Source organism: Pelobates fuscus, chromosome 9, assembly GCF_036172605.1.
Source record: "Pelobates fuscus isolate aPelFus1 chromosome 9, aPelFus1.pri, whole genome shotgun sequence".
NCBI lineage: Eukaryota > Metazoa > Chordata > Amphibia > Anura > Pelobatidae > Pelobates > Pelobates fuscus.
Genome location: NC_086325.1, coordinates 172,815,205 through 172,830,433, shown reverse-complemented (window position 1 = coordinate 172,830,433; position 15,229 = coordinate 172,815,205). Strand labels below are relative to the sequence as shown.

Sequence of the window (15,229 nt, the reverse complement as noted above, 5' to 3'; positions counted from 1 at the left end):
CAGACAATACGCTCACTGTCTGTGAATATACCGCATGAAGCGGACAATACGTTCACTGTCTGTGAATATACCGCATGCAGCGGACAATACGCTCACTGTCTGTGAATATACCGCATGAAGCGGACAATACGTTCACTGTCTGTGAATATACCGCATGCAGCGGACAATACGCTCACTGTCTGTGAATATACCGCATGAAGCGGACAATACGTTCACTGTCTGTGAATATAACGCATGAAGTGGACAATCCGTTCTCTGTCTGTTAATATACCGCATGAAGCGGACAATCCGTTCTCTGTCTGTTAATATACCGCATGAAGCGGACAATCCGCTCTCTGTCTGTGAATATACCGCATGAAGCGGACAATACGTTCACTGTCTGTGAATATACCGCATGAAGCGGACAATCCGTTCTCTGTCTGTGAATATACCGCATGCAGCGGACAATACGCTCACTGTCTGTGAATATACCGCATGCAGCGGACAATACGTTCACTGTCTGTGAATATACCGCATGAAGCGGACAATACGCTCACTGTCTGTGAATATACCGCATGAAGCGGACAATACGTTCACTGTCTGTGATTGATAGATCAGTAATGCAAAGCAAACAGCTAATGCCTCAATGTGTGTTACAGATATAGTGGTTACATAGTCTCAGCATATTACAGGGATTCTGACATTTACCTGTCTTTGGTGAATGGAAGCGCACAGTAAACGGTTCTCTTGCAAAGACTTCTGGGTGATCTGGATGATCCTCCACATATTGATAGCTGTCAATGACTTCCACCACGTCAGCCCTGCCGGGAATGGCAGTCAGAATTGATAAAATCACTAAACGCCTTGAACATCTAGATGCTTACTTTATATTCTTTTTTTTTTTTTTTTAATTCTTTATTTTTGTGGTGCATTGAATGGGTACATACTCTCGTAATGCCACAACAGCAGTAACAAGAAAGGTGGAGAACATAGTTTCACATACATATGGCATAGATGATTACTGCACACATTTTTATAATAATGAGCTTAGTTACAGGCTTATCTTCCGCGTCTAGAGTATATGCAAAAGTGTGTCACCGTTAGTGAACTAGACATAAAGGTATATGCTTGTGGTACATGTTAGATACTGAAGAGATATATTTAGACATACTAAGCTATGCAATTCTATGAGTTGTCTAGTTTAATGACGTTTAAAATTATATTAAATGTTATGTCACATAGGTGCAATACCTGAGTTACGCTATGCATTTTAAAGTAGTAAGGTATGCAGACGCTAGTATGCTCATTCGTATTCTGCGCTTGTAGTGGTAATTATACATTAAACAATCTCGCTTAAGAATGCAGGGAATAATAGATTTCTAAAGACATGCTAATTAAGCTGACAAGGTTAGTGCTCCGGGTTACAGAACGATTTATAAGTCAGCTTAGGGATAGGTATACCACCGTCCACCAGGGAGCTGCTCCCCGAATCGATATTGGCACAGGGGTCTAGAAGGTGAGAGAGCTGGAGGCAGAATAAAATGTCCCTCTGGAAGTGAGTGAAAGGTAGCCCTTCAGCCACCACGCTGTCGCTGTGCCAGGGTGCCCGGCTCGCTGCCAGACGCCGGGTGCCGCGCGAGATCTCCACCACTCGCATACCGCCATAAGGGATCCCCTCCACGGCGGAGGTAGAGGTGAGTGTTCTTCTGCTTCCCGTTTTGAAGCGTTATAGGTTGCGGGCTGCCGATGTGTCTGTAGTTTGCCTTGTGTTCCCGCCCTGAGGGTGAAGAAAGCGCTGGGTCCTCGCGTGGGGTCTCTGTGCGTTCAGTCGCGGTGGAGGTGAGTATGTAGTTGAGGTCTGAGGGTGCAGGCGGATGGCTGCAGATAGGTTCTGTGCCCGCTGTGTCAGCGGTCCGCCCTGGTCAGGAGCCTATTCCAGTGAGTGTTATCTTCCCCTGCTCTGCTGTGTCGCCTCTGATCCTCACTACCTAGTGCACGAGGCAGTCAGTCGGCCGCCATCTTAGGGTGCCATGTCCAGGCCGCGATTCTCCGCAGGATGGGTAAGTGTGGTGAGGCGGAGCAGTGGTTTGCCATGGGGACCGGGATGACCCCCGCCGGTCCAGGGGGGGGGACGGGGCAGCGGAGCGCCGACCAGAGAACTGGGAGAGCGGCCGTCTCACCCCAGCTCAAGCCTTCCTAGGCCGCAGACCTCAATCAGGTTACTTTGAATCTGGATCGGATGAGTCCTGTGGGTCCAAAGTTAGGGCTGTAGCTGTGATCGGATCGCCGTTAGCACCGATGTTCCGGTTCTGGTGCAGGAGCTCAGACGACATGCGTCTGATCCGGTCGGCAGTCAGGCCCCGCCCCCCTACTTTATATTCTTAACTCAAACACACAGAAGAAATGACTATGAGCTATTTGTCATCTGAGAGTAAGCGAAGGGTGTCATTTTATGGATGTAGAGCTATGGATGCCACTGTGATGTTCAATTGCATCACATATTTAAATGTGGTATGGATCAATTATCTAACTTCTACAATTTCTATGGCTTTACAATTTGATATTGATCCAAAAATGGTTTAAACTGCAAACGTATATGAATAGGTGCCCATTTTTCATGCCACCCTTAAACTCTAAGGTATTTTAACAGCCCATATTTAACACCAGGCTGCATAAGCTCATCCTTCAATGTGAGCCACATTAAAAATCCATTCAACACCAAAACACACTAAAACTCAACCTATCATTGCCAAGCTGTACCAAAACCTCACCCCCTCAATGTCACATCACGACAGAACCCCATTGTTAAAATTCAAATTGTAGCAGAAACCTACCTTTCAACACCAAGTCACCGAATAACGTTACTCCTCATTGCCCAGCTGTACTAGAACCTTAACCCTCAACACCAAGTCACACAATAACATTACTCCTCATTGCCCAGCTGTACTAGAACCTTAACCTTCAACACCAAGTCACACAATAACGTTACTCCTCAACGCCCAGCTGTACTAGAACCTTAACCCTCAACACCAAGTCACACAATAACGTTACGCCTCATTGCCCCGCTGTACTTAACCCTCAACACCAAGCCACACAATAACGTTACTCCTCATTGCCCCGCTGTACTAGAAGCCAGTGGCGGATCCAGAGCCTGATCTCGGGAGGGGCACTTGTAGATTATTTAAATAAATAATCCAGACACAATAACCACTACAGCTCAGTGTAGTGGTTATGGTGTCAATAGGGCCGGGACCCCCTCCCAGAGTAAGTAGTCAAACCGTTTAAGAACAGTTTGACAACTTACCTGAGGTCTGCTGGGAAATGGGGCTGTAGTAGGGTATAGGAGCAGTGGTGTGTGTGAGTGGTGCAATGTGTAAGGTGTGTGTGTGTGTGTGTGTGTGTGAGGGGGACAGTGTGTGAGCAGTGTGTGTGTGTGGAGGTTGTAGTGTGTGAGTTAGGGCGGCAGTGTATGTGTGGGACAGTATGTGTGTGTAACAGTTGCAGTATGTGTGTGTGTGAGTATTGCAGTGTGGGCAATGTGTGTGTATGGGGCGGTAGTGTATGGGGGCAGTCAGGGCCGGTGCAAGTATTTTTGGGTACATAGGTGAAGATGTATTTTTCCGCCCCCCCCATTCAAAAATAACATCTTCACCTATGTGCCTCTTGACCAGCCCCTCTCCCCGTCCATTATTGGTCCCCTCCCTTCCCTGCCCTTCGTGTTCTTCTGACAGTCACACACACTCAATGACAAACACAGAGACTCACTGATCTGACACACACACACTGATTGACACTCATTGAGAGACACACTGATAGTCACACACAGACTCAATGACAAAGATACTCTCACTGATTTGACAGACACTCACAAACACACACTGACAGACACACACATACACTGACACACTCACATGCAACACTCATACAATCACTCACAGACACACATAAACTCACTCACGCACGCACTCACAGTCACACATACACTCACGCACACACTCAGTCACTCACAGACACACATACACTCACGCACACACTCAGTCACTCACAGACACACATACACTCACGCACACACAGACACACATACACTCACTCACGCACACACTCACAGACACACATACACTCACTCACGCACACACTCACAGTCACTCACAGACACACATACACTCACGCACACACTCAGTCACTCACAGACACACATACACTCACAGTCACTCACTGTGACGAACCCTGCTGCATAGACCTGTATTGCTGTATTGCTGGTTCGTCTGTTTTCATTGGATTCGTGGATTTCCTGTCCGTACGTTTTCTAAAGTACCGATTGAAACTACCGAACATCGGCCACCCAGGAGAGGAGTGTGCGGCTCTTTAACACCTTGACCACAAATTAGAACGTTGTGGTTAACCGCAAACACCTCTCCATTCCATTTCGTACGGGTGGTCGTCGTTCGTATGCCGAACACGAGGCGGCGGCCATTTTGGACACGAGGCGAATCAGCGGTGTTCGGTGCAAAACCCATGGATCTAAAAACGGACTCTTTATCTACCGAACACCGCTGGAGGCGGCCGTCTCCCCTTCTATTCCCTTGGAGGCATACGAACACTGTTCCGTTCGGGAGTTTCTTTCATCCGTATGAACTTACCCAGATAGCCGTCCCATGGAGTCATTCGTATACCGAAGGACTTATGAGAGACTTTGACTCCATGGCGATTGGACTGTGTACATCGGACCTGAGCGCTATTCGGTAGGAATATGCCCTCAGATCCAGGCTATCTGGGGATACGTTGCACGAACACTATATATTCGGTACTTCTGATTTTATGTATTTTATTGCATTTTTTGTGTTTGGGTTTAAAATGGCGATGGTTCCTATCCTCGGAGTTAATTAGGTTTCTCCCTAATTATCTCCAGGATAGGAAGAGATGTATTATGGGTAAAATGGGAAGGGCTTGTGTTATAGCCACTGTGATTGGCTACTGTTTAATATATTTTACAGTCTTCCACCAGGTCCCCTAGGGGAGTGTCTACCTGGTGGAGACCTGCATAAATACTGGGCAGGTAGCCCCCATTAAACACATTCTGCTTGACCTTCAAAACTGAGCTTTGTCTCGTTTGTGGAGGGATTGACTATTGGGACAGCGCTTTCGTTTATTTCTAGCTGTGGAAGGATTTCGGATGGATTGCTGATCGGGAGTTACCGCATTCGTATGCTCCGTTCGGGAGTTTTATGATCGGTTATACTGGAATTGCATTTCTGGAGAAAGGGGATTATCGACTAAACGGCGGCTTCACTCTCCAGGCGGTGAGTGTCGTAACAATTGGTGGCAAGCGACGGGATGAATCCCACCGCCCTGAAGGCCAGCTACACACCCCGGATTGGAAATGCAATATGAGGAATTAAGGCTACCCTTAAAGACATTTTGGAGCGCAGAGGACGATCAGCGAGCAATCTCAAGAAAAGAGAGATTATTGCTATATTGGTAGAGATGGATACAGCACAGGGAAGGGAGATAGCTAATGTGCCTGGCCTGCTGGATTTAACACCCGAGGAGATAGCGTTTAACCGGGCAGTTCAGATAAGGCTGGCACACTTTGGCCCCAACCCTGCAGCGGATATTGTGGTGCAAGTACAAGCCGCAGTGGCAGCACAACAGGCGCTCCAGAGAAGCGGAGCTGCAGCAGCAGAGGTACCCCATAATAACAATGGGAAGAAAAAGGTACCATTTGCTGCTTTTAAAAATTTTATTGAGACTGAAGGAGAGATAGACGGGTTCCTGGCGGACTTTGAACGACAGTGTGCTTTACACCAGGTGCCCGCAGAAGAATGGGTTCCTATCCTCTCTGGGAAATTATCCGGCCGGGCCAGTGAAGCTTTTCGGGCCATCCCAGAGGAGGAACTCACTAGCTACCGGGCAGTAAAAGATGCCCTTTTGACCCGGTACGCTGTTACCCCTGAGGCGTACCGGAGGCGATTCCGAGACAATAATAAACAGGCTGGTGATTCCTATGTGGAATGGGCATGCCGGGTACACCGCACGGCAGCCCACTGGATGACAGGGTGTCGAGCGGTAACTGGGGAAGAGGTGCTGCAAGTGTTCCTGCTAGAACACTGCCTTGACAAGTTACCTGCAGGGGTTCGAGAGTGGGTCAGGGACCGTAAACCCGCTACCTTCCATGAAGCTGCTCGTCTGGCTGACGAATACACTGATGCCCGTAAGCTCGATCAGACAGCAGCCAAGGTCCCTGCCCGAGTGGAATACAAACCGGCAGCACCTCCAACCACCAACCTATATCACCCCCCAGCACAACGTACCCCCGCTATGCCGCCAGCAACCAACCAGGGGCAGTCAGCCCGATTCAACAAACGGGGTTACTCCAACCAGGTCCAGTGCTATGGATGCAAGCAGATGGGACATAAAAGACCAGAATGCCCTTTAAACCATGCCAACCAAGCACCGTCCTGGAGAAACCCAGCCGGCGGAGCCCAGCAGCCACCTCAGCCGTCTGCTCACTGCCTTGAGCAGGAGGAGTTTTGGGGTTTCCTTCACGAAGCAGACCCAGTCCAAGCAGCCCAGCAGGACAACCGCCAACACCACAGGCAGACCGTTAAGTTGAATGGGAAAGAGGTCACTGGTCTAAGAGACACCGGAGCTACTATGACCTTGCTCCAAAAGAACCTGGTTTCGGAACACCAACACACCGGGAATACTGTGGCAGTAAGGGTGGCAGGAGGCGCCGTGTTCCGCCTGCCTGTTGCCCGGGTTCATTTGGACTGGGGAGTGGGAGCTGGACATGTGAATGTGGGGGTTATGAAGGACTTGCCTGCCGATGTTTTGCTGGGAAATGATTTGGCCCCTCTGATTTCTGCCTATGCTACTATGGGACCTGGCGAAGCCAATCCAGTGACTACCCATGCTCAGACCCGTGCTGCTGGAACCGGCCCACCTACTGCTGAGACCCAGGTAAGAACCGATTCCCCGACTGACACCCCAGGGCAGACGTTAGCTAGTTGGGATTCCCCAGAGGAGTTCGGGAGGGAAACCCAGACAGACCCATCTCTCCAGAGGTATAGGGGCAGAGCAGACACTGGAGAAGAAGGAGCAGAGGGGGAGCGGTATGAGTGGGTGGGGGACAGGTTATATCGGATCCCTAAGCCGTCCCAGAAAAGTGTTGCCCCTCCGCCGAATCAACAGCTGGTAGTGCCCGCGAAATACCGGCGGGAGATTCTGCGGATAGGGCATGATGTCCCGCTAGCCGGACATCTAGGGTCCCGCCGCACAGGCCATAGGATTATGCAGAATTTTTTTGGCCAGGAATTAACCAGGCTGTGCGGATATATTGTCGCACGTGTGACACTTGTCAACGGGTAGGGAAGCGGGGGGACCGCTTATGTCGATGCCTATTATTGGGGAGCCCTTTGCCCGCATAGCCGTTGATATTGTGGGTCCACTGGCCAGGGCTAGTCCATCTGGTAAGAAATACATTCTCACCGTGGTGGACTATGCCACTCGCTATCCAGAGGCAGTAGCGCTGTCTAATATAGAGGCAGAGACAGTTGCTGATGCCCTGGTTAGGATTTTTACCAGGGTCGGGTTCCCTCAAGAGATTCTCTCTGACCAGGGAACCCAATTTACCGCTGTGCTCACCCAGCAGCTGTGGAGGGTATGCAGCATTAAACCGATACTTAGTTCCCCATACCATCCACAGACTAACGGTCTCTGCGAGCGATTTAATGGCACCCTCAAACAGATGCTGAGGACCTTTTCTGACACTTGCCGGGACTGGGAGCGATTCCTGCCTCATCTGTTGTTTGCCTACAGAGAGGTGCCCCAGGAATCTACTGGGTTCTCCCCCTTTGAGCTGCTTTATGGGAGAAGGGTCCGCGGACCTCTAGATCTCATTAGAGGCCACTGGGAGGGGGAGACAGAGCAGGAAGGGACCCCCATAGTGCCATATGTTCTGGAACTTCGGGACCGCATGGAGAAACTGTCTCTGATGGTAAGAGAGAACCTCCAGGTGGCCCAGGGGAGACAGAAGGAATGGTACGATCGGGGTGCCCGACAGCGAGTATTCCAGGTTGGGCAGAAGGTACTAGTGCTCAAACCTGTGAAGGCGAACAAGATGCAAGCATCTTGGCAGGGCCCGTATAAAGTATTAGCTCAGGTGTGTGATACTACATACCTTATAGATCCAGCGATCCTTTCATGTGAACATGCTAAAGGAGTATCAGGAACGACCTGAGGATGTAGCTGCAGTATGTGCCCCCGCTGCAGACGATACCGAAAGCTTACCCTTACCCGACCTATTAGCAAGAGGTGCCCAGACGGATCTGACTGATCTCGTACAGCTAGGGGACAGGTTAAGCCCCGCAGAGAAGGAACAGGCGAAACAGCTTCTGTGGGAGAAGCAGGCGACGTTCTCCCAAGAACCCGGCTACACTACCCTAGCTGTACATAAGGTAGAGACTCCTGGACAGAACCCCTTAAGACAGCCCCCTTACCGTATCCCTGAAGCAGTCCGAGAAGGAATGCAGAAGGAGATAGAGGAGATGACCCAGCTTGGGGTCATCGAGCACTCCGATAGCCCTTGGGCCTCCCCTGTAGTCCTGGTGCCTAAGAAAGATGGGACCACCCGGTTCTGTGTGGACTACAGGAGGCTCAACGAGCGGACCACCACTGACGCCTACCCGAAGCCACGGGTAGACAAATTATTAGACCGTATTGCCAGGGGACGCTATCTGACCACGATAGACCTGTGTAAGGGCTACTGGCAGATTCCCCTGGCCAAAGACGCTATCCCCAAGTCGGCCTTTGTCACCCCCTTTGGCTTATACCAATTTAAGGATATGCCATTTGGGATGAAGAATGCCCCAGCTACCTTCCAACGGATGGTGGACAGGCTCCTTGATGGCTTCCAGGAATTTGCTTGTGCATACCTGGATGATATTGCGATCTACAGTGAGTCCTGGGAGGAACACCTGGTGCACGTAGGGGTAGTACTGGATAAAATTCGGGCCGCTGGCCTGACGTTGAAGCCAGAAAAGTGTCATCTAGGCATGGCTGAGGTACAATACTTGGGTCACAGGGTGGGGTGTGGGAGCCAGAGACCAGAGCCGGCCAAGATAGAGGCAGTAGCGAACTGGCCCACACCTATCACTAAGACCCAGGTATTGGCCTTCCTAGGGACAGCAGGGTATTACAGACGCTTTGTCCCCGACTACAGCTCTATAGCTAAACCCCTGACAGACCTGACTAAGAAGAACCTCCCTAAGCAGGTCCTGTGGTCTCCAGCTTGTGAAGCTGCGTTTCAAGCACTTAAGCAGGCTCTCGTGAATGCCCCTGTCCTGGCTGCCCCACTTCCTAACAAACGTTTTCTCGTTCATACAGATGCTTCCATGTATGGACTGGGGGCTGTGCTAAGCCAGGTCGGGGAGGATGGAGGAGAACACCCTGTCGCATATCTCAGTCGAAAGCTGTTACCCCGGGAAGTGAGTTATGCGGCAGTGGAGAAAGAATGTTTGGCCCTGGTCTGGGCATTGAAAAAATTGAGTCCCTATTTGTATGGACAGGAATTTTCCCTTATCACGGACCACAATCCCCTTGTTTGGCTTAACCGGGTCTCAGGAGACAATGGTAGACTGCTGCGGTGGAGTTTAGCCTTACAACCATATAACTTCACCATCAGCTACCGACCCGGTAAGCAGAATGGGAATGCAGATGGGTTATCACGGCAAACCGACGTCCTTGCTACTTCCTAGTCCGGTCATCCCCAAGTTGACCCGCTAAAGGGCCAAGCCGGGTCTGCCGGAGTGTTCCACAAGGGGGGAGCCGTGTGACGAACCCTGCTGCATAGACCTGTATTGCTGTATTGCTGGTTCGTCTGTTTTCATTGGATTCGTGGATTTCCTGTCCGTACGCTGTTGTTCGTACGTTTTCTAAAGTACCGATTGAAACTACCGAACATCGGCCACCCCGGAGAGGAGTGTGCGGCTCATTAACACCTTGACCACAAATTAGAACGTTGTGGTTAACCGCAAACACCTCTCCATTCCATTTCGTACGGGTGGTCGTCGTTCGTATGCCGAACACGAGGCGGCGGCCATTTTGGACACGAGGCGAATCAGCGGTGTTCGGTGCAAAACCCATGGATCTAAAAACGGACTCTTTATCTACCGAACACCGCTGGAGACGGCCGTCTCCCCTTCTATTCCCTTGGAGGCATACGAACACTGTTCCGTTCGGGAGTTTCTTTCATCCGTATGAACTTACCCAGATAGCCGTCCCATGGAGTCATTCGTATACCGAAGGACTTATGAGAGACTTTGACTCCATGGCGATTGGACTGTGTACATCGGACCTGAGCGCTATTCGGTAGGAATATGCCCTCAGATCCAGGCTATCTGGGGATACGTTGCACGAACACTATATATTCGGTACTTCTGATTTTATGTATTTAACTGCATTTTTTGTGTTTGGGTTTAAAATGGCGATGGTTCCTATCCTCGGAGTTAATTAGGTTTCTCCCTAATTATCTCCAGGATAGGAAGAGATGTATTATGGGTAAAATGGGAAGGGCTTGTGTTATAGCCACTGTGATTGGCTACTGTTTAATATATTTTACAGTCTTCCACCAGGTCCCCTAGGGGAGTGTCTACCTGGTGGAGACCTGCATAAATACTGGGCAGGTAGCCCCCATTAAACACATTCTGCTTGACCTTCAAAACGGAGCTTTGTCTCGTTTGTGGAGGGATTGACTATTGGGACAGCGCTTTCGTTTATTTCTAGCTGTGGAAGGATTTCGGATGGATTGCTGATCGGGAGTTACCGCATTCGTATGCTCCGTTCGGGAGTTTTATGATCGGTTATACTGGAATTGCATTTCTGGAGAAAGGGGATTATCGACTAAACGGCGGCTTCACTCTCCAGGCGGTGAGTGTCGTAACACTCACAGACACACATACACTCACGCACACACTCACAGTCACTCACAGACACACATACACTCACTCATGCACACACTCACAGACACACATACACTCACTCACGCACACACTCACAGTCACTCACAGACACACATACACTCACTCACGCACACACTCACAGTCACTCACAGACACACATACACTCACTCACACACTCACACACAGTCACTCACAGACACACATACACTCACTCACACACTCACACACAGTCACTCACAGACACACAGTCACTCACTCACTCACGCACACACTCACTCACACAGAGACACATACTCACAGACACTCACACACACTCACTCACACACACACACTCACACAGAGACACATACACACTCACAGACACACAGACACATACACACTCACACAGAGACACATACTCACTCACAGACACATACACACAGACACTCACACAGACACACACACTCACTCACAGACACACAGACAGACATTCTCACACACAGACACATCACATACATTCACAAATTATTTTAATACATAAATAATATCCACCCAGCCTCCCTACCTGGAGAGCTGGTGTGGATCATTCCCTGGGGTCCAGTGGGGCTGCTGGGCGGCGTGCGGCAGTGCTGCGATCAGGCGCTGCGAGGGAGCTCTAACCTCTCTGCTCTGCTCCCTCGCGCGATGTTTGCTGATGCCGCGGGAGCCGGAAGATGACGTCATATTCCGGCTCCCGCGGCATCACTAGACAGCGCGCGAGGGAGCAGAGCAGAGAGGTTAGAGCTCCCTCGCAGCGCCTGATCGCAGCACTGCCGCGCAGGGGGCGGAGATGGTGGCCGGCAGGAGGGATAGCTTCCCTCCTGCCGGTCACTGAAATCTTGCGCCCCCTGAGCCGGTGCGCCCTAAGGCGGCCGCCTGTGCCGCCTTATGGACGCGCCGGCCCTGGGGGCAGTGTGTGTGTGTTTGGGGAGCAGTGTGTGTGTGTGTATGGGGGTAGTGTATGTGTGTAGAGTGTGTGTGTATGGGGGAGCAGTATGTGTGTATGGGGGAGCAGTATGTGTATGGGGGGCAGTGTGTGTGTGTGTATGGGGGGCAGTCTGGGGGCAGTGTGTGTATGGGGGGCAGTATAGGGGCAGTGTGTGTGTATGGGGGGCAATGTGTGTGTATGGGGGCAGTTTGTGTGTATGGGGGCAGTATAGGGGGCAATGTGTGTATGGGGGGCAGTGTGTGTCTATGGGGGGCAATGTGTGTGTATGGGGGCAGTATAGGGGGCAATGTGTGTGTATGGGGGCAGTGTGTGTGTATGGGGGGCAATGTGTGTGTATGGGGGGCAGTGTGTGTGTATGGGGGCAGTAGAGGGGGCAATGTGTGTGTATGGGGGCAGTATAGGGGGCAATGTGTGTGTATGGTGGGGCAGTGTATGTGTGTAGAGTGTGTGTGATAAGGGTAGGGGGGCTTTTTTAAATTATAATATATATATATATATTTTATTTAATTAAAATAAATATTGATGTCCTCCCTTCTTACCTTTATTGAGGAGGAGGGGGGACATTTCTTGATCCCTGGTGGTCCCAGTGGGATTCCTTTGTGGTCCAGTGGTAGGAGTGAACTCTAGCCCGTAGTTCCAGGGCTAGAGTTCACTCTCGCGAGATTTGGAGCGTTGCCGTGGTTACCGCGTCAATGCTCCGTGCTCGCGAGATGAGGATCCGGAGGAGCTGCAGGCAGAGCTCCCGGGTCCTCTCTCCTCCCTCCCCCCCTGCCGGCTGTCAGAACGGTGCCTGATCTCTGATCTCCCCTCCGGTCCACAGGCACATTGCAGGGCTAGACCGTCTGTTTTCTCAGGGGGGGCAATTGCCCCGTTGCCCCCCCTGGATCCGCCACTGCACCAAGTCACACAATAACGTTACTCCTCATTGCCCAGCTGTACTAGAACCTTAACCCTCAACACCAAGCCACACAATAACCTTACTACTTGTGGTGAAACCGACCTCGCCACGTGTCCTTGGAGGGGGCTGCTTGCCCGCCTCTTACCTTTAGACTATGGCCCCTGTTCTTTTTCCCTGCAGAAAGGCTGGTTTGTGCCTTTCTGCGGACTGTTAAAGCCATGCTACCCCAGATAGCTATGCCATGGAGCCCAGCCGTATACTGAAAGACTGTATGAAAGACTTTGGCTCCATGGCGATTGAACTGTATGTATGTGATCTGAGCGCCATCCGGTAATAATGTGCGCTCAGATCTAAGCTATCTTGGGATAGGTAGAATGTCTGTATTTTATGTAATAAATGTAACCTTGTGTATTTTATTGTATTTTTATGTATTTTATTGTCCTTTGTCTGCCATGTGGCTAATGGAGTTTTGCCTCTGTCCTTGGAGATAATTGGATTACTTCTCAATTATCTCCAGGATAGAAGACTCTGTGGAACTGGTTTTGGGCAGAAAAGCCATGCTTCATTTGGTCACAAAGGACTTCGATCTATCTTTTGAACCAATGGACCAATTTGGATGGTTTTGACATATGTTTGTATTTGGAGTATGCTGCTTATGAAAATGTATGTTTTATGTTTGTGACATGTATATTTTATAAGTTATAAATATTGTGTAAAAACTGTATTCCTCTGCCTGTGATAATGAGATTACCCATTGTGTTCAGTAATCATAGCACAGGCAGAGGGGAGGATTTTGTGTGGGAGTGTCTGTGTGTATTGTACGGATTGATTGGTTGTTCTGTAATACCCTGTGGGCTGTACTGTGGTTGTGGATTGGGAATAAAAGAGACTGTATGTGCCAGGACAGTGAGATTCTGCTTAACCCTCAAACCGAAGTGTCGTCTCGTTATTGGGGGAATTGGATTGTATGCTGACTGCCAGGAATGTAACCCTTTCGTATGGTTTTCCTATTGGGCTGTTTCCAGGATTCGTAGAGTTTGCAGTTCGGGAGATTGGTGCTTACAGTTGCTGCCTGTGCATCTGGAAAGGGGAATATCGCCTAAACGGTTTTTAACCTCTGGTGAGTAAAACGGTCCATTACACTCCTCATCGCCCCGCTGTACTAGAACCTTAACCCTCAACACCAAGCCACACAATAACGTTACTCCTTATTGCCCCGCTGTACTAGAACCTTAACCCTCAAAACCAAGTCACACAATAACGTTACTCCTTGTAACGGATCACCTGGCACCCTGACTGGGTACCTCCGTTGAAGGATGCTCCTAGCGCTTCCTGAGGGCTCCAAGCACTCCAGCCGACACCATAACCATAGACTCCTTCAGAGAGCAAGACAGGAACAAGCTCTTACAAGAGCTTAGTAGTGATATAGCAAGGGAGTATGACAAGCATACCGTGTTTCTCCGAAAATAAGACCAGGTCTTATATTATTTTTAGTCACAAAAAACACACTAGGGCTTATTTTCAGGGTAGGGCTTATTTATTTACGGTACCGGTATGTGGATTGAACAACATTTAAACAACATTTAAACAACTTTTCTTCAAATACCGGTACAGTCATCTTCATTTTCCTTTGAACCATTGGTCCTAATCTCTCCTTTACAGCAATATATGGTACAGTAGCTCTCCCTACCATAAACAACATTTATTCAATTACAATCATGTCATCTTCTTCTGGAATGTCATCATAACTCTCCAAACCCTGATTGCCAGCCTGAATTTCTTGCATCTCCATTTCCTTTTGAACCATTGGGCCTAATCTCTCATGTAAAGCAATATAGCTCTCCTTAAACGAGTACTTCTTGTCCATGTAGCCTGCTCGTAGTGCTTTGGCAACACAGCTGTCAGTGATTTTATCCCAGGAATTCTTCACCCATGTCACGACCTCTAGCAGTTTAGGCTTCACAAAGTTTCCACGCTGATTTCTGACCAATCTATTTTCAGTGTATTCATTGATTTCCGTGCGCAAATGGTCCTTGAATGGTTTGTTTATTGCAATATCAAGAGTTTGGAGATAAGCAGTCATTCCTGCAGGAATCATTACTTGATCTATTCTTCTCTCAGCAAGGAAGTTCTTCATGTCTTTTGCGCGGTGAGTGCTGGCTGAATCCCAGACTAGCAGACCTCTTTGGCCACCTCTCAGAACAAGTGGCAGCATTAAATCGATCCACTTTCTTATAACTGCTTGTGTGCACCAGGCTTTTTCTGTTTCAAGAACATAAATGCCTGAAACGCGTTCAATCTTATCTTTCTTGCTCTTTGCGATAATTAGAGGTGTGGCTTTTGTTCCATCCAGACGAATCACAAGTAACACGTGCACTTTCATAACCAGTGGAGGGAACGTAGATTGAGGAGGCTCCCCTCTGATCA

General features: G+C 49.5%; 1 protein-coding gene across 2 annotated transcripts in view; it reads right to left on the bottom strand.

Moving 5' to 3' along the window:
- Positions 1 to 15,229, bottom strand: part of LOC134572725 (deoxyribonuclease gamma-like) — a 47,478-nt gene that overhangs the window by 16,666 nt on the left and 15,583 nt on the right. For both annotated transcript variants that reach the window (XM_063431844.1, XM_063431845.1), the window contains one exon: positions 688 to 800. In XM_063431844.1, coding sequence (XP_063287914.1) covers positions 688 to 800 — 113 coding nt within the window. The remainder of the gene's footprint in view (positions 1 to 687; positions 801 to 15,229) is intronic.